General features: G+C 40.6%; 2 protein-coding genes across 6 annotated transcripts in view; both read right to left on the bottom strand.

Annotated features, from left to right (window-relative positions):
• adam11 (ADAM metallopeptidase domain 11) overlaps window positions 1-10,746 on the bottom strand; it is a 33,005-nt gene extending 22,259 nt beyond the window's left edge. For 3 of the 4 annotated variants that reach the window (XR_007114512.1, XR_007114513.1, XM_047610038.1), the window contains exons 1-4: window positions 10,298-10,745; window positions 9,885-10,036; window positions 5,150-5,226; window positions 4,812-4,878 (exon numbers count right to left, since the gene is read on the bottom strand). Coding sequence is in view for 2 of the 4 variants with exons in the window: in XM_047610038.1 (XP_047465994.1) it covers window positions 4,812-4,878; window positions 5,150-5,226; window positions 9,885-10,036; window positions 10,298-10,355 (354 nt within the window). In the remaining 2 variants the exon portion in view is untranslated. Of the gene's footprint in view, window positions 1-4,811; window positions 4,879-5,149; window positions 5,227-9,884; window positions 10,037-10,297 lie in introns of all 4 variants that reach the window. The other variant, XM_047610037.1, reaches the window with a different exon arrangement.
• A 1,187-nt stretch (window positions 10,747-11,933) lies between these two features.
• Window positions 11,934-18,761, bottom strand: dbf4b (DBF4 zinc finger B). Of its 2 annotated transcripts, none has more exons than XM_047608363.1 (12): window positions 18,614-18,761; window positions 17,458-17,646; window positions 16,354-16,536; window positions 16,190-16,240; window positions 16,026-16,095; window positions 15,742-15,806; window positions 15,616-15,658; window positions 15,454-15,499; window positions 14,637-14,753; window positions 14,409-14,544; window positions 14,176-14,309; window positions 11,934-14,081 (listed from the first exon to the last, which is right to left on the bottom strand). In XM_047608363.1, the coding sequence occupies exons 2-12, from the start codon at window positions 17,605-17,607 to the stop codon at window positions 12,749-12,751; spliced, it is 2,328 nt and encodes a 775-aa protein (XP_047464319.1). In that variant the 5' UTR covers window positions 17,608-17,646; window positions 18,614-18,761; the 3' UTR covers window positions 11,934-12,748. The 2 variants fall into 2 exon arrangements, with proteins under 2 accessions (XP_047464319.1, XP_047464320.1); XM_047608364.1 differs by having other exon boundaries at window positions 15,616-15,655.
• Between the last annotated feature and the right edge of the window lie 1,030 nt (window positions 18,762-19,791).

Below are 19,791 nucleotides of genomic sequence, written 5' to 3'. Positions count from 1 at the left end.
CCAGTAGACATTGTGAATTGTCGCCAGATGGTTTAAATGTTATTCACTTCTCCTGTCAGTGGTTTTAATGTTGTCAACATACAAGGGTCCAACTAGTCCCAACTGTGGAAAAAGTCGATAAAATTCAGTCAAAATGTTTTAAGATCGGTTTATTGTTTCAGAGGATCATTTCGAAGTTATGAAAAGATGATTGTTAACTAAAATCCTGAAATTCTGGTTTTTTTTAAATATATCTTATTTAGATGCATCTGTTTCTTTGTGTTGAGGAATAAAAGAACCTGCAACGTTCATCCTGAATCCCGAATAGTGAGACAACCACAGCACTTAGCGCGGGGCAGGATAATAAATAAATAAAAGGTAGGATTGCAAGGCTAAAAGGAGGAAATCAAATTGCCTGACACAGCAGACACACACTGACTGTGAGTGGGGGTAGTGAGGGGGGGGAACTGAGTGTGCTTTTCAGATGTATGCACTTTAAATAATGGCCACTCACTCATGCAAATAAAGCCATGCTGCATTTGGATTAATGTTGAAACATCAGTGCAGGGAGGACGGCGACAGGTAGAGCAGGAGGAGAGAAAGCAAACAAACAGAACGTGTCCTGCAGAAAACGAGAGGATTAAACTTGACATTATCAACCGTAACAGAATTAGAAAAGTTTCACAAGGTGTCTGGACTTGTTGACGCGCGAAGGAGTGGGAGGAAAGGTAACAAATCAATAGGGGCTAATGTAAAGTGAAAGGAGAACAAGCAAGCAGAAAATAATCAGTTTAGAGATTAGAGAATAAACCTCGCAGGCGGGAAAAGGCAGTTCAAGATTATTTAACCCGTATTTTAAGAGCATTTCATATGTTGTGCGGCCAGCTAATAGCGTGAGTGCTTTGTGCATGAACGCAGATAAGAAAAAATGTGCTGAACAGCAGCATTTCAGCAGGACACGGACAAACGCATTAAATGGCTCGTATCGCTCCCAGTTTATTCTCGTCTCTTATTCCTCGTGTGTCACTGAGATTCAATCAGAACGAGGCAGTCACTACCTCAGCAGAATAGCTCCTGGACCCACGGGGACCAATAAAAAAGTGACACACAAAGGAAGGAGGAATTTATCGGCTCGTCAATAAAACTAAATAAATCAATACGGACAAGATGGTGGGGGAGGGAGCTGCCTACATACGCGCAGCGGATGTCACGCATGCAGAAAGAGGACGCGTCCATAAAAGCAAACTGTGCATACTGTTGATGTCTGCACATTAACATGCTGGACAGTTTTGCTCATTTTAGTTCATGTTGCATGTTTAAAACTGATGACATCTGCAAGCCTTTTCATATAATGTAATTAAAAAGAGCTACCACAGTAAATATCCAGACTCAACAAGAAATTCAAGATTTAAAAACAATAATAAATTAATTTTAAAGCAGAGGTCTTCAACGTTTTTCAGGCCAAACACCCCAAACTGATGGATTATTATTATTTTGCATTCAGTAATAAACTATTAAAATAATACACAAGTTCAAATATTTCAATCTAAGCCTCTTGTGTACAGTAGGCCCCGCCCCCTATCACTAACCTGCCAATCACAACGCTGCGTATTACACGCTGACTCTGTCAGGTTTCCCTAATAACAAAACATTTAGCTACGTCAAAACTGTCAATTATCTTCTTTATCTGTCAATTTTATATAAATATATCTTGACAGTTTTAACTTTAAACATGGCTGAATACTAACATACTAAAATATGTTGGATTTTTGCTAATGTGTATTTAAAGAAGTTTGGGGGAATTAAAAAAAATATATAAAAAATGTCTAATCAACCGAAGATTTTGCGCCCTCACCTGCAGTACCTCCACGGACCACGTAGTTGAAGACCTATCCAATAAAGTTTAACTGATTTTATTACATTTAGACTAAACTAATGCCACCACATTTCAATAGAGAAATAAATACTGGAGTAGATATGGACTATATAGCCACAAAACTTATACACTGTATACACTGCATGTGCCGTATTCCTAATTCTTATTAAAAAAAAGCTTTTGATATTACAGTATTTATTACAATATCTTCCCTTTAACAACAGATCAGATCATTCACATTCAAATCTGATCGTTTTGATGATTTGTGGCTCAACTTATATTATTATATGATAAGTATAATCAGTGAGACATTTTAAAGTTGGAAAATAAACTAGCCAGTGTCGTCCTGTGGGTCAATTGTATATGAACCATTTTTAACTTTTATTTTAAATTGATGCATCAAGGGAGTTGCATCTTAATTTCGTTGTACTGCGTACAATGACAGTAAATGTATTCAATTTTATTATATATAAAAGATGTAGCAGCATTTTTAAGAACCACAAAACAACCCATGTTTGATTTAATTTAGTGTTTCCTGTCATACTGAGCATATTTACCTAATTTATATATATATCATTTGCCAGTTCATTAGGTACAGTAGTAAAAACTAATCTCTTCTAATATAAGAGTCCTGCACTAAAAACTGCAGGGCTGTTACACTGACATTCATTCGTTTTCAGTGCTTGCATCCAATTTTCATCTTTCTGTTTTGTTTTTTTAACCTTTGAAAATAAACCTCACACTCAAGGACTGTGCCAGTGTTACAGATATGCTTCCAGAGATCAGAGCAGACGCTAGATGTCAGATTCGGGTTAGTTCTTTCTGGAAAAAAGGGACTAGATTTGAATTCGCCTCACGACACAACAAAGTAGACCCACGCTGCTGCTGCTGCTGCTGCTGCTGCTGATGCTGCTGCTGTCTGTAGGTTACCACAGCAACCATCTACTGACTGGTCAGGTGGGTCTTTGGCACAGAAAAAGGAGAGTGAAAGAGGGACGGAGACTGAAATAAAGCAGAGGACATGGACGGAACGAGACCGAGAGTCAAGCTGTCTGCGCCGGCCGCCTGTCTCAGAGACTCATTACCGAAGGGCATTTTGCTCGGATTTATAATTCATGACAGAAAGGACGGTGTCTTACGATTCAACCATGACTGCTTTGTGCTGCTGTAGCTATAAAAACAGTTTTTGGACACAGTTTCAAAGGGTGAAGACGATGAGCTCTTGGAGAAAGGTTGAGCTGGAGGCACACTGGAAGCAAATGCCCATTCATTCCTAGACATCTTATTTCCATGAATTAATGCAAAAATATACAGCTACTACTAAGTTTCTAAAGCTATAGTCTAGCAGACATATAATCAATTCAATTATTTTCTGATAGCTGCATGTAGATACTAGTATTTGCATACTTTACGTTGCTTTCTTGTCAACAGAGAAGAGAGAACACAAGCACCACTCTCATGTCTTTTGATAACTGCAGTACGAAAGGCGGCCGGATGCTAGCTTGCAAAGCAGAAGCCTTTGAAATGCTAATGAAGGCTAAACCAGCTCAGTAACTGCTGCAAAATGTGCTTATCTGAAACCAGTAATTAACACCTGTCAATCCATCAATAGCCCATCCGCTACACCCGCTCACCTTTACGGGGGTCACGTAGGAGTAAGTCCCAGAATACACCGGGCGACAGGCCAATAAACAGACCGACCATCATTCACATTCAGTTTGTTAATCAACCTAACCTGTGTGTATTTTCGCTGCAGGAAAAAAAAAAAATCGAAGAACCCGCAGAAATCCCACATGTGTGCAGGGAGTACGAAATAAGGCCTCTCAAATGTTAGCCAGGGATGGACACTGGTTAACAGTTCATGTTTTCAATCCAGGCTGATTCCAGACAGATTCCAAAACTAGCAAGATGCCACAAGTCCAAGCTCCAGAATAGGTGGAAGAAAACATCTGAAAAAGCTTCATCCTGCCTGATATGTATGCAGCCTCCACCACAGTCAGTAAGCTAGCTATGAAGTTAAAGAAGCCTAATGTTGAAACTGTAGACAGTATGAAGATGGACGGAGGAACAGCTCCCCTGAAGGTGAAGCCAAAGCAAGTAGAGCTCCCCCTGGTGTCTGTCTGCAGTATAATGGGTATACACGTAACATCACCGCAAGTCCGCAACAGTTGAAGATTGGAGATTAGCAGCAGATTAGTTTGAACCTTTGGCTTAAATAGCGTCTAAATTGTAAAATTAATTAGTCAAATTCTGGATAGGTACAAGGAATCGCTGTTGATGCATGTTCAAGTTTTGTTTTTTTCTTCATTATTTGACACTGTAGAAACAGGATGTGACATAATGGCGACCGCCAGTTGCCATGCCAACTGCTCCACGAAACACTGAGAGTTGTAAAAAACTAGTACAGTGTGTCCATCTTATTTTCTTGAATTCTGAATGTTACCCATGATTCACAGTCGGTTTTGCTCTTCCAGTAGCGCTAGGTTTCCATGAGGAGCTGTCACGTTGGATTTTAGCTATGAATAATGTAGAAATGGGCAAAATCAGAGGTGGCGATGTTTTTAAAAGACGTGGGCAGAGTTCTGTGACAGTCAGGGCCAATGCAAGGAAGCGGCGACACATTGTCCATATTTATATACAGTCTATGCTTTAAACAGTGGACGGCAGACGGTATAATGGATTTATGCATAAATGATTTATGAATAAATGCAGTTTCTGGAATGACTCCTTCTTGTGTAATACAGAGTAAAACATTAAATCATTCACATTGCAAGTCTGAAATATAAGATTTAAAATGTTATTTTTTTACTTCAAACTATCTAGGATTTTCATTTCTTTAGTTTTTTTTTTAGGTTTTTTTTGTAACTTTGGACTGATCCAAACCTTGACGTTTCTTGGTCAAGCTAAGCTCAGATTTAAGATAATTATTATTCACTTTCTTGGCGAGGAGACCTACCATATTCTGTGACAGCTGGCCTTTCTCATCAAAGTGACGCTCCACATAGTCTGTAGACAGGAGATTGCTGAAAAGACAAGGTAGAAAAAAAATATATATATATAATCAATTCTATTTAATAGACTAATATTAACCGGGATGAAACATGATGTCAGCCTAGCCGATGAATGTCTGATTTATAATTTGCGATACGGTCATTTATTCTTAAGTAGTCAGGATGCATATAGTAGGTGGGCCCAGGAGACAGATGAGGGCTGAATGTGAGTGAATGTGAGTGCTGTAAGCAACCTATTAAAATGTGATTAATGGCCCTGCGGTATGGATGTGTGAAAGCTTACTGGTTGAGTTCCAGGTCAAGGATGAAGGACGCGCCAAAGGCCTCCACCAGGAAGCTGCTCTGGGCCAGATGGACGGGCTAGGAGGCCGATGAAGGGAGTAGGTGTGGGAGTCGGAGGCAAGAACAGACGGGAGTCAGAAAGTGATTATAGCAGCGAGAACTCTGAACTAAAACCTGCTGGTAGTTTCCAGTGACGGCTTCGTACTAGTTGTAAATAACACAGCCCTCTGACTATAATGAAACTGCCACTTTAAACTTAATTTACTGGCCGCTTGGGGACAAACAGCCTTTAAAGTTGATGCGGTTGAACTTGTTAGTCACATTTACTGTTTTTAACTACAGCGCAGACAGAGTAGACACGTCAGCATTTATTTATTCCAGCTTATTTAAAAATGACACCTGGAAACACTATCGAATAAACCACGGACTAATTAATTAATTATACTGTTAATACAGGTGCAACATTTCACCGAAATTTTATTTGTGTTAAATAAATATGTAAATGTTAAACCAGTGTTTGTGTGTATGTATGTGTGGATCATCAAGGTGAATAAGTTTAGCTCCGACTCTTGACTGATGGGTAATGTAGTGATTCTCTTCCATATAAAACCCATCAGTTTAGAAAAAAAAAAGAGGAAAGAAGAGGAGGACAGAAGAGATGAACGTATGCTGATGGTGTAATAATGAAACAGGATGGTTAGTTGAACTGTGTTAGCCTGTTGCTATGGCGCTTGCTCGCTATACCCTCACATTTTCAGTCCAACTAGTGTCGCTCTCGTACATCTTTCCGCCTCCTCCTCTTTTCTCTTATCGTCCCTGGAGATCGTCACTTTTAAATTACTATCTCTTGTGTCTAATAACTCCTCAGAGAGACGTACGTTTCTTCAACTGTTTAATGCTCCGTTTTAGCATTTTAATGAGTATATCCACTGGGTTTTTAGAGATGAACATGAAACCCTGGACAGGTCTCCCGTCTATCTCGGGGCTAACACAGACAGAAAACCATTCACACTCACACCTACGGCCGAATTTAGAATCCATTTCTTAAATTGTTATATATAAAAAAATAAATAAATAAAAATCCAATTATACTTTTGGCCACTATGTGCGCTATAGAGCAACTTAACAAATGTCACATGTTCACACACAAAATGCACTTAGACAAGAAAAACTAAAAGTAAGCATTATTTTATTTTTGTTTTTGTTTGCACATGCTAACTTACCAAAGGTACAGCGTTATTTTTTGTTTGTTTTTTTGCTTGTTTTAAAAAATTTCTCCACAAAACCTGTGATGTTCCTGGAGCATCCACAATTAATTTTCTATTATTTCCTATTTCCTTTGAATGTTCTCGACTCTTGCGCGATCCAAGATTGAAATATCGATACTTCCGATACCAGGCCTTTATGCTCTAAAATCGATTCTCAAATCAAAATATCGATACTTTCTATACTTCAGTCACTGGAGGTAATGGAAGTGATTGGTCAGAAATTGAGAAGTGTGGGTGGCTAATACGGAAAAGCAGGAATGCTAGCAGCCACTCTGTGAGCTAATATTCATAGAGAAACCACTAATCTCTCGTTTAAATGAAACCTCTTGATTAAGATAATAAAAAATATTCCTCTTCAGAAGGATGCAGATCCACAGTGGGTGCAGGTTATTCAGAGCAGACGGAAGCTGCAGCGATTGAAACACAATACGAGCGATGCCAACGTCTTTCTAGGTCAAGGGCGTGCGTTCATATTTGTGCTGCGGTTCTTGTTAGGAGAACTGCAGCGAGAACATATTCTTTCAGAACATACTTTAAGACTGGTTAAACCGTGCATCATTATTTCACGGTGCAGCCAAACACTGACTCAAGCAAATGACTCATGCATCTGTCAAATATTTGAGCTGTGAATAACACTGTGTGAAAAACAAAAAAAAAAACAAGTATGACGAGGAGAGAAGAGCGAAGAGAGGAGGGAGGAAAACTGATGGATGTCAAAGACGTAGAAAGAAATGAAAAGAAAAGTCTCCCCGGAGACGAGTGGTTCTCAGTCATCCCGGAGGATTTTGGATAAAAGTCTTCGCCTCTGTCTAACCTTGCGTCAAGGTGAAACCCCGTCCACATTGTGAGACAGTCCTGTGGTGCCTCCCTTTCTACTACTTACTGGTGCGCTTGTAAAGCAGGCCTCATTAGTATTAGCCCGCACTCTCTGCAAAGCACTTAGTATCAATCTAAACCTCCGCTGGGTCCATATACTGCACAGTAAAAAGGCCACAGTGGTGCTTGAGAGCGGCAAAGAGAAAGAGCTCTGACCGTAAAGGAGCTTTCATGGACATTTCTTTTTTTTTTTTTTGTGCGTTGTTAATATACCACGATGCAAGCATTTTTTTTAGGCTCTGATCATTTAAATTATAGATTAATAATATGTGATGACCCTATTTTATCGTGCTTTTATTGAGTCTGTGTTATCATTTTTCTTGGTAGTTTTGAAGGTTTCAGCACTTTCATTGTTTTTACTGTATAGTTATTGTATTGTTCCTAAACTTACGGGTATAAATTAAGTTTATCTGAACCTAAGTTGAACCAGAACAGTGATCAGTTAAAAACATAAATAAATAAATGAATTAACATAAGGACAAATTAAGTTTTTTCGAGGAAGAGAATAATCTTTATCTTTGTCTTTGTCTGCACGATCAACTCTCGAGGACGTTCATTCTTCAGGTGAGTGTGTGTGTGTGTGTGTGTGTGTGTGTGTGTGTGTGTGTGTGTGTGTGTGTGTGTGGATGAGAAATGTCACCATAAAGCTCCTATATGATGATTCACCATGGCAACGGGTAAATAAAGAGCAGCGCCTCCATTTTAATCCAGAGTAGCCAGCACTAAGGTGTGAAAGCGCATTTATCTTCATCTTATCTCAGAACCAGCAGCACCAGTGGTTTGAGTCAGTGAAAGAATCAGTAAGTTAACGCTTTTCTATTCTAGTCCACTCATTTATCATTCAGCATTTTATAGTAGTAAGACCTAGATCTATAGTTCAACTATAGTTAAAGACATTTAAATTATTGTGATTATATAGTGGTTTAGTCCAAAACTTAGTGTCATGTTATGTTATGAAATGTTATGTTACGTTATGTTACGTTACGTTACGTTACGTTATGAAATTTCGTGTTATGCCATGCTATGCTATGCTATGAAATGTCTTGTTATGTTATGTTATGCTATATTATATTTTGCTATGTTATGAAATTGAATGAAATGTTATGAAATGTCATGTTTCTTGATTTTTTGTTATGCTATGCTATGCTATGTTATGTTATGCTATGCTATGTTATGTTATGTTATGTTATGTTATGCTGTGCTGTGCTATGAAATGACTTGCTATTTAATGTTATGAAATGGCATGCTATGCTATGCTATGCTATGAAACGAAATGTTATGAAATGTCATGTTTCTTGAAATGTTTTGTTATGCTATGCTATGCCATGCCATGCTATGCCATGCTATACTATGCTATACTATGCTATGAAATGTTTTGTTATGAAAAAGTATCTTTAAAAAGAGAATGAACGTTAGATTCAGATTAATTAAGATTATCTGTTATCTGTTAAGTTTAAATTTCTAATGTCGTCTCAAATCAAAGCACTTCCCAAATTATTTCATAGTTGAACTTTTGTGTAGAATTTCATAATTAATCAGGAAAATAGTCGAGTCAGACCATGCTGAGACCATCTGACCCGATCCACAGTATACTAAATGAGCCCCTAATAATCTCTTGATGGAATTAATACATTATTTTTTTGCACATACAAAACAGTTAAGTTGTTTTCAGACAGGTTGAAGACACGTGGTTCATGTCACCGCTGATCTGTGCCTTTTTATTTTAGTGTGAAATTCCCACAGAATGACAGACTCTTTGACAGATGAGACGAGGGAAGAGTCTAAAATGCAAAATGTGACTCAAGGTCAACGCTGTGTCATGTCCACTGACCGGCCAGCTGCTGACTGACAGTGCTCATAGGGAAGGTAACAAGAGAGGACAGGTAGAGGTGTGAAATATAATCTAATGGGGATGGAAAGGAGGGAGAGGCTGTAGTGGTGGTGGGGTGTCACAGGGTGAGGTAGAAATTAAAGACAGGTGACCTCAAGAGACAAAAAAAAACAAAAAACCCACAAAGGTGAACCCGGGGCGTTCTCTGTATCATTCAGCATGTGTTGATGTGGCTGCACAGCACAGTTACATCATGCGCTACGGACCACAAACACCTGTAGAAAGTGGTGAAGTCTGCTGAGAAGATCACCAGGACTCCAGAGCAGCCGGCGCATATTTGCACATGTATTTATTTCTGACTGTTGCACACACATCGTTTATATTTCTATTGTATTTTGCTTCGTTTTAAAACTGTCTCCATTTCGTGCTATTATTTATATCAGGATCAGAATAAGAATCAGCCAAGTATGTGTGCACATACAGGGAATCTGACTCCAGTAACTTTTGCTCTCTTGGACAAAAACACAGAACTGAAATAAGTGTAAAATAAATAAAAATAAATAAATCTGGGTCTATCCATACATCGTAAATTAACTTTAAGATATTAGACTTTTTGTCATAAATAAATTGAAAAATAAAGAGTAGATATATACAACAATCCATATATATTATATTTAATATTCATTATACATTTTATACCTTATATTGTTTGCCATTCTTTGAAATGTGTGACAGTAAAACACTTTGAACTTTGAGCTCACCTGCGCGCCGGCTGGGCGGTTTCTGACCCGCGTGTCCAGGCGGCTGTGGAGCAGCTCCTCATGGGAGTGGATCTGGTGCAGGAGCCGCTTGGGCTGAACCACCTCCTCGGCGGGCGGCAGCTTTCCCTCCGGACTCACCCATTCTCTCAGCCCTGCAGGAGAGGATGTAGAAGAGGAGAAGAGGAGGAGGAAAGGGGCGCTGAGATGAGATGCACGACTATGTGATGTTAAATGTCTTGTTTGTGCGCAGGGTTGGATGGATGCTGTGGAGCTGCGTGTTCCCCACTAGGGATGCCCAAAAAATAATAATAATAAATAATAATAAAAAAAAAAAAAAAAAACGAGCAATTTCCCTTTTTTAATCTCTGAGCTGGGGTTTTAAATTTTAAATGCGAAGCGCGGGAGCCTCTCACCTGTCTCTGCGCACCGTGCACACACTGCGGCGAACAGCAGGCATCTCACAGCCAGCATGATGCTCACATAGTCCCGGGGATCTCCTCCTCGGTTGCGGTGCCGTCGTTACATGAAGCGACAGGAGCCGTGAGCGGAGCTGCAGCGGGGCTGTAGTCGACAGTGAGGACGAACACAACAGCTGGGCTCCTTTAAACGCATTTCTCGACCCCCCTTTCTCCGCCGCCGCCGCCGCTGGCGCGTTAAAAACACCCGGCAGGGGCTCCTCCTCTAGGCTCAAGCGACATGGTGCGCGACGGCGTCCGTCTGAGAGACGAGCTCCGCGGCGGGACCACACTCACCTACCTGTCTGTCTGTCTGTCTGTCTGTGTGTCTGTCTGTCTGTCTGCTTCCTCACGGAGGCTGCGCGAAGAGCCTGGAAACAAGGGGCCCACCCACGCGCTTTGATGAGCGGAAGGGTCCAAAACTCAGGTCTGAGGACCCAAGAGGTGACAGCTGATGATACCAACAACTCCCAGAATGACCTGTTATAAATAAGCCTGCATATCTTCATCAGGAAAAATAAAAATAAAATAAATAATAAATGAATAAAAATACAGCTCACAAATCAATTCGTTTTAATGCATTATTTATAATGGTTTCAAGGTTTTTATTATTATTCCAAAAACATTGCACAGTATGTTTACAAGGTTTGCTGCTGACTCACTTATATGTATAATATATCTGTTTTTATATTTGCCCTACTCAAAGTATTCTTGATTCTTGATGGGGTGCCATTAATTCAGTCATAGCATAATAGAAAAAAAACAACAAAAAAGATGAATAAACTAAATAAACTAAAGCAAGAATTAAAAACTTTTGTGCCTGTGTGAAACTCAGTGCAGCAGGAAAACAAAACGAGCTAAAAGTCTGCTTTGAACCTATAATAGTGAACGTAGGATGCGGACAAGTCTCCGTATGGTGCAAGGACTTGTCAAATAGTAAACAACTTTCAACTTTTGCCACTCTTTGAGGTTTTACAGACTCTAAACTTTGTCCATTCCAGCCTCCACTGTATCTGTGCAGCTGGGTTCAGGGCTCACTGACCGACAGCGCTTTCTAGGATTCGTTACGAGGGTTAATACTGTTGCTGAGATGATGCTTTGCAGACTTCACTGCAAGTTGTAGATGCTTTATGTCTGCAGGAAGTCCAGCCTTCGATGGGGCTTCTTTATTATGCTTAAGTTATTATGTTTTGTTGGATAGAATATTCCAAATTCACCTGAACCAAACTGAATATCCTAGACTTCCTGTTTCTTTCATTCTTGGTCCTTGGAGACAATCTGAACTCTTTTGGCTGCCTCCCACACACATCCCAAAGCTAAGCTAAAAACAAAATCTAACATTTCTTCCCACTTCCCAGTAAAGTTCACAAAAACCTGGACGGTTACATGAAGCGGGATGGAGATGACGTTTCTGTAGAGCCGGTCTGGAGAGCGGAGAGGACTCATCGACCTGCTGCTGATGCCCTTCCTCCATCCTTCTCTTCCCATTTGGCTGCTTCCAGGCAGAGTCAGCGTTTATTGCGTCAACCCCGGAAATCTCTTGTCTTCAACCGCAAGAGCATGGAAAGTTTTCTAAAACATGCACGAGGAAAAGTTTGTGCACGAAAGCATTTATTTCAAAACACTGTACAGAGTTTGAATTTACACTTTGACAACGACGGGTTCTCGGTTTCCTGCGTCCATGTAACGTGTTTAATATGAAGTGCGACAGTTTCTGGACAACCTGATGAAACGTTCTGCTGCGAGCAATAAAGAGCCATTAATGGTGGATGACCTCAGCCCTGTCAAGTAGAGAGATAATAATAAAAAAAAAAAAAAACCCTGGTGATGCAGGGCGCTACTGTGAAGCCATGTCCCCTCTTGACAATGTCCCACCTTCACACGGCAGGAGGACGTATATGACATTAATCAGACCATTTATCTCACAGGTTGTCAGTCCTCTGGGTCTGCGAACGCTTCGCCTGCTTGACCGTCAACTCTTTGACACACGTGGGATCTGATCCAGGTGCAGCACTTACTGTAATTGAGTAATGCCCCCCCACCCCCACCCCTCCGCTTTCAGAAAAAGCCTCATTAAATTCTCGGCACCACCACATGTTTCCGGACTGAGCTGCTGAATGACAGCCATAAGGTCAGCACGATATATAGGATATTGTTTAGTGGTCGGTGGCAAGAGGACGAGAGGTTAAAAAAAAATAAGATCCTCCAGTCGCTCTGAAATCATAGGAAAGGAAAATAAAAATCTCTAAAAACAGCTGAACAATAAATTATAATCTGCATGATATTTATTCAGTGTTAGCTTGACTTATTTAGATTAGCTTAAGTGTCTGTTGTGTTGACTTTCACAGCTTCCAGGTCAGAGGATCCTTAAAAACAAAAAAACAAAAACAAAAGTTGAGGAAGTAGCCGTCAGTGCTGAACCTCTACAATCTGCACCATAGTCCTGGAGAACGCTGCCGAGTCCATTTCCTCCCCGCACAGAGAGGCGGCCTGCGCCGACGGCTGGAGGACGGTGTACAGGTGCGACTCGTAGCTGGAGTCGTGCATCCAGGGGCACGGCCTGTGGAGCAGCTCTTTGTCCAGGTCGCCGTTCTGCTCGGCGGGAGTCGTCTTCGCGGGCGGACCCGTGGTCGGGCCGAGCCGCGTCAGCAGGTCGTGGTCCCAGTCGGACTCCGACGACGACGGACAGAGGGCGGCCAGGTCCGGGATGAGGGCCGACTCGATGCAGACCGAGGTGGAGAGGGACTGTGAGCGCTGACTTGACTCTTGACTGTGAGATTTATCAAGTGCGGGAGAGGAGTCTCTTGTTTTTGCAACAATTTGATTTGGTGCCTGAATGAAACTCGGTGGAGTAGGAAAACAAAACAAGCTAAAAGTCTGCTTTGAACTAATAACAGTGCACGTAGTAGGCGGACAAGTCTCCGTATGGTGCAAGGACTTGTCAAATAATAAACAACTTTCAACTTTTGCCACTCTTTGAGGTTTTACAGATTCTAAACTTTGTCCTTTCCAGCCTCCGCTGCATCTCCGCCTCCGTTTCCTGCAGCTGGGTTCAGGGCTCACTGACCGACAGCGCTTTTTGGGATTCGTTGCCAAAGCCGACTCTCGAGGGAGAGAACGAGACCTTCGTGACGACAGCATAGTGCACTCCAAACCTCTTTTGCAACATAGTTCATTAAATCCAAAACCACCTCCTTGGTTTGATGCTTCAGCGTCTGTAAGAGGAAATGTTATGTTTGAGATCAGTTCCGACACGTATTCAGCAGCGCTCATTTCACACGGCGGTTGCTCCACTCCCGCCTCTGTGGGGCACTTCTGAGGACTGAGGACAGGAGGATCCGAGTAAGGGTCTATAACGTAAGAGGAGTAGGGGACTTGTGGGCTGAGGACCGGAGGTAGGGACCAAAGTTTGGGGAGGGGAGACGCAGGCCGCAGGCTGGGGGGTAGATCTTCATTCTCCGGCTGTTCGTTGAGCGAAACCAGTACAGGCATGACCGGGCTTGAAGCACGAGGCAGGATATCGGGAGACTTGCAGTCTTCCCCTGGAGGCTGAATATCAGCAGGTAGCGTGTCAGGATTCGGGACGGCGGTTTTAGCTCCTTGTGACGGACTGACGGCACCGAAGGGAAGAGGACTGAAGGACGAACAATGTCTCTGCAAGGCCTGAACTGCATGCTCCGTCTCCACATCGGTAAGAGGCTCCAGTTCACAGACGTCATGGACAAGTACAGGAGTCGGCGGCCTAGAGATGGAGACAGAAAATCTTTGGTTAAAAGCTGAAAAAAAGAAAAGAAAAGTACATGACTAACTTGCTAATAATAATAATAAAAGTTGACCTGTTCAGGGTTTCTTCTGATTGTTGAGATGGATTAGGGTTGAATCCCGGCAGCATTTCAGCCACAAGTTGATCGATCATACTGAAGTTCGTAGGATCCAACACAAACGCACGGTGCCGGTCAGACTGCAAGTGCTTCAAAGACCGTAAAAGACAACAAAAAGTGTAAATAAAAGCCCAGAGCCGAAGGACAAAGATAGAGGATATGTAAAAAATACTAAAAAAACATCCTACCTCTTCCAGGCTGGCGAAGGGCTGATGACAACATTCACAGTACGACAGGTCCTTTTTGCGCGGCCTCCAAGGCGACGGGTTATAGCTGAGCGGGGTTTGGGATTTATCCTGAACGCTGCCTTCAGCTTTCTTCTCCCTAAATCACAAATCCAAAAGTAACAAATTCTAATTTAAATTCTGTTTCTTTAGCAATGCAATGATTTATATCCTTCAAACTGTCGAACGAACCTCGTTTCCTTTTCTTGTTTGTCAAACAGAGGAGGAGGAGACTCGAAGGGACTGAATCGGCCGGAGTAGCACAGAGCGGGGAAGGTCATCGACTGCATATGCAGAGGTTTATACTTCCTGGTTATAGGACAGAAGAACAGACACAAATCTAGATTAAATACAAAGGTTTTAGAATCAAGAGCTGAATTCTGACTGAACTAAATATTTAGAAAATTATTTGCAAGTTCATGAGACAATCAACTCCCGTTGGCTTCCAGAGTTTATCGGTTTATTATCTCACAGCGAAGGTTAATACATTATCTAGAGCGCTTCAATTAAGTGAAATGAGAGGGCACATGAAAAGACCTGTTAGCACATAGAGGTGCCCCCACAGGAACAGGCAGCGCAGGTCACAAAGCCTCATCAAATAGAAATCGTATCCGCTTGAGCTCCAGGCTCCTGGGGAGCTGCATCACTGGGGGTGTGTTGTGCTTGTCACGTTACATGATGGGGCTTCTTGACACGATCAATTAAGAAAATCACTTGGGCTGAAATGCACACCTTCACTACTATCGCCCAGTGGGTCCCGCGGGGCAGAGACGACGGGGCAGATTACTGCCACCGATTGTTGTTTCGTCGTCATTATGCTTGACCTGCAAAAAGGGATCGAATCTGATACTGAACACCTGTTACACAAACCTGTGCAGGACTGAAAGCTGCTAACTTGTCTCTACTATCACTACACAGATGATTCACGTAAAGACAAATAAGTTTTAAGAGATATATGAAGGCGAAGAGATAAAATGTAGTATTGGGAGTTGGATATGATGAAACTCACCTGCTCAAGTCTTCAATTTTAAGGTAGGGAGATCTCAAAGCTACAGCTGGAAAGCAAGAGAATCAAGAGACAGAACAATTAGGAATCAACTGAAACACACAAATGTCATAGAAAATAGTAAGAAAACACACAATTTGACCACTTATACAAAAAAAAACTAACCTTTGACAGCAGGAGACCCTTGTTGTTGTTTGGTGTAAACCTTCTGCATTCAAAAAAATAAACATTGTATCATGTAAGAAACAATACTAATCGTTGTAATCTCAGTATTGATGTGAAGTACGTTACCTCCGGCCTCTTGCGTTTGGTGGTGAAACTCTCTCGAGTCAGCTGCTTCAGATACAAGAGGACATCTGATGCCACATTAAGGAACAAATGAAGACGTTTATTTATCCAGAGTCCAAAACAAGATGCTCATAGACTCCAAACAGACATTCAGGGCTTCTTTTTTTTTGTGTTTCTAAAAAGGACCAGTCTGCTATAATCTGTGGGCACTCACTCAGTGCCATCTGCTGTAACCAGACGCTCACTGCATCTTCATCATGTTTTAACCAGTTTAGCCAAAAGGATACCCTCCACATACAGAATCTTCACCCCCCAGGAACGAGCGTTGGACAAAACGCTGCTCCCCTTCAGTCGCTCCTGCAAAAAAAACATGCATCAGAGACGGGATCAAACCAAGATATCAAATTTACAGTTGTGCAAGGTTCAGTTTATTGTGGCTTCGTTGTCTTACATTGTTGCGAATGGCTTTTTCGAGCAGAGCCTTCCCTCGACTTCCACAAACCTGCAGAGAAAAGTTAAAGTATATATTTCGTTCTAGCTTATTTGATGACCCAACCTAAAGTGTGAGAGGTGGTTATACAATTATTTAAACCACGTGTTGGTGTCGCTCCGTACCATTGGTCTAGGAGTCCCTGGTCGCGGTTTATCGCTCTCCCGTTCTTTCGTCAGATGCTGGGCTCCGTCACTCGTCCTCTTTGCTCCTTCGTTGGCCTCTAAACTCTTCTTCTCCTGATTCAGACCCTCTTGGTTTCCAGTCACGACAAAGTTTACGTCTTTGTGCAGAAAACTTTCAACTCGCTTCAGAAGGAAAGAAAAACATAAACATCAACTCATCAGTTTCCGCTGACATTTAGATTTTCTGATCATGGGTAATAAATACATGTAGAAGAAAACAATAATACTTAGTATGGTGTTTGACTAATGACATTCTGTATTTATTAACTGCTAAAATTGGTAATTACAATCTCTAGTCTCAGCAGCTAATTACCAGTTGTAGTAACTTTGATGACCACCACAAGGAAATTTCCAATACGTGGGATAAATAAATAATGTTTTATGAGTTCCCTTTAAGTACATTTTCTACCCAACTGATCAGATTATTTTATCAAATCATCTTACACAAAGCAGCCAAATTACCACATTTTCCTTGACATTGATAAGTGCCAGTGTAACCTAATTCTTGCAGTCAGTATAGATAAAATATTGGCCCATCTTTTAATAATCAGAATCGGCCGATCCGAGTCCTGAATCGATCTTAAATAAACTAAAGCTCCTCCTTTAGAGATTCATATAAGCCTAACTTGTCTTCTCCTAGTTGAGAACGGATTAACTCCAATAAACATTTCTGTCAGAGTTAATGTAGTTTGGAGAGGGTAGCTCATACCATAAACTTTCCAACCCCCCGTGGAATATTTTTTGCCTGAAAGAAACTTTTCTCTAACATAAACACAGTGTTCAATTTGTTGTTGTTTTTGTTTCTGAGCAGCCTTTGTTTGAGTCTACGCCATGAATTCTTTTCTAAGTGTTGAATCAAGTTGATAGGAGTAACTAAAATAAACAACTATGGAAGATTGTGCTTGGCTGCAGCCCAGTACTGATCCGATTATCTAAAAAATGTGTGGGTCGGGCCCAGAACCAGGACATCCCTAATTAAAAATATGGCCAGAAATCGTTGCATGTAAACAACAATTATCAGTGCACGCCTTCGCATATGCTTACCCCTCCTAGTAGAGATATGGCCTCCAAAAGCAAAGTTGTGCAGCGTTTCTTCACGTTGTCCAGGTAGAAGGTCTTACCCTCCAGTTTCTTCTCACTCGGATGCAGTTTGCCCAGGAGCCCCCGCTCCTTTGAATACTGCTGCGACTGCATGATCCTGGTGCAGTAAAGGATCCTACAGGTTCCAGGATCCTACATAAATGAAAGTATGGTTACTAAGTGAAGCTTAAGGTAATGTGGACCGCTAATGATGATAACTTTGTTCCTAAAAGTGTCCAAATCATTCATCAAATACTATAATCTTACATAATTGCATTAGTTTAGTCACCTACTGCTTATTACTTATTTAAAGCTCACTTCATCTGTATTTTGTATCATCATATCATCATAAATTATGTAACATTGTGTATCATACTATTTATTCGACATGACATCCTGTACTTACTGCAGATCTGGTTAGATGCTAAACTGCATTTTGTTGCTCTGTACACGTGTAATGACAGTAAAGTTGAATCTAATCTAATCATCTATTGAAAGAGGTGACGCAGGTCCTTCCTCCCCTCTACTGTCAATCAGGTTTGCCACCAGTAAACCAACAACAACACAACAACAAGTTATGCTATATTCTGCTACATGTGCACTACTCTTTCCTATTCTCAACAGCTGTGTACTTTTCATATGTTATTTGTATTGTGCCTTGCTTGTAATATATATTTCATATTTATTTATTATTTTTTTCCCTACACATAGTCCACTTTTACATGTGCATTGTTTGTGCTGAATGTGTCTGTAGCGCTGATGCTAACAACGTGGATTTCCCCCATTGTGGGATAAATAAAAGCATATCTTATCTAATTTAATCTTATCTTATCTTAAAACAGTTTCATATTCATCCTGATATATTCTTAAATATCAGACTGAAACTTAACTTCTTCAAAAACAGTGATGTTTGTCATCTTTAAAGTTCTGCACAAAGCCGCAATTTATTACCACACCACAGCTGCGCAGTCCAGGCATCACGCTAGCCTCTCTGCTAGCTAAGCTAACGTCAGAACCGACGTCGACCGAGTTACTGAAAACTAAACTAAACTAAACTAGTTTTTGCACATTCACGTTCACCGTTGTCGGAGCAGAACCGGATTAACGTCGGCTTACTTACGTTTTTGTTTTCGTGGTGGTTGGTTGCGATAAAATAGTAGTTAGTATCGTTTTATAGAAAAATGGTGGAGCTGCAAACCGCCGCTTTTTCAAAAGCACGGGGTCGACGTCACATCCGCGTGAACGATGCCTTCAGATGCTTCTTACATAATCCGTTTACACCCTTTAAAAAAGGATTTCCACTTTCAATTTGCTTTTTCGGCGATTCAATTCTAATACTCTCCGTATTTTAGGACTAAGTCAAGGAAAGTAGGGAAAAAATACGTTTTTATAAATCTGCTGCCTCACACAAGCCACCATCTCAACGCTGAGCTCCATCTTTTGCATTTTAAATTATTTTTCCCCTAATTATAAAATTTACAGAATGATCTGAAAGTATCCTGAAGGCAGCACAAGTGCTTTTTTTTAAATAGTGGCCTCCATTTTTGAAGTTCACAAAAGAAAATGTACCAAACGATGAAACGAGAAGTAGTAATAACAACCCACACTAATAAATAAATAAATAAATAAAGTTTATTTTTTAATCACTTACCTCTGGTTTAATGTGTGCAGCTGTCATTTCAGTTGATTTAGCCTTTATTTACAAATCCGTTTTATTCAGCGATTAATCAGAAAAATCAACACCCTCGTGACACTATTTTTATATCCATAATTGGAAAACCGAATAATTTGTTTTTGTCATAAAACCAAATAAATAATTAAATAAATAACAGAAAACTATCACTTATACTTGGCCTCAAAATACAGGACTTCATTCACACCAAACTAAATCCTACGCTCACTTTTCTGTAACAAATTCTTCCTTCTCCATTATTTATACATTTGTTCATATGCTAATTTTGCCTATACTATTTTATTTTATTAGATTTTAATTATATTTTATGTTAATCTTATTTTATTTTCATGTTATTTTATCTTTCTTCTTACCTGTGGTTGTTAAGAGTGTTTGTTATGTGCAACTAAGCTACTGTGACCAAGCAATTTCCTTTGGGGATAATTAGTCTAAGTCCAAGGTTAATGTTTCTTTTCTCTTTTACACAAGAAATATATATATTTATAAGATAGGACTTTAATCCATGTTCTTATCAAGCAAGTGTTAAAATGTCTACTGCGTTCTTTCACTGTTGTACTCAAAACATACATACCTCCAATGTGGATTATTTTGGGAAGCTTTACCTG

Source organism: Mugil cephalus, chromosome 16 (assembly GCF_022458985.1).
Source record: "Mugil cephalus isolate CIBA_MC_2020 chromosome 16, CIBA_Mcephalus_1.1, whole genome shotgun sequence".
Classification (NCBI taxonomy): domain Eukaryota; kingdom Metazoa; phylum Chordata; class Actinopteri; order Mugiliformes; family Mugilidae; genus Mugil; species Mugil cephalus.
Note: the sequence above shows the minus strand (reverse complement) of the source record. Positions and strands in the feature narration are given on the sequence as shown.

Excerpts from the sequence above, each read along its gene's own strand:
- dbf4b (XM_047608363.1), bottom strand. The coding sequence starts at position 17,607 with ATGCAGTCGCAGCAGTATTCAAAGGAGCGGGGGCTCCTGGGCAAACTG. Across the intron at positions 14,754-15,453 it reads AAAATTGAAGACTTGAGCAG|GAAGTATAAACCTCTGCATA; the intron begins GTGAGTTTCATC and ends TCCTATAACCAG. Across the intron at positions 14,082-14,175 it reads TCAGAAGAAACCCTGAACAG|GCCGCCGACTCCTGTACTTG; the intron begins GTCAACTTTTAT and ends CTCCATCTCTAG.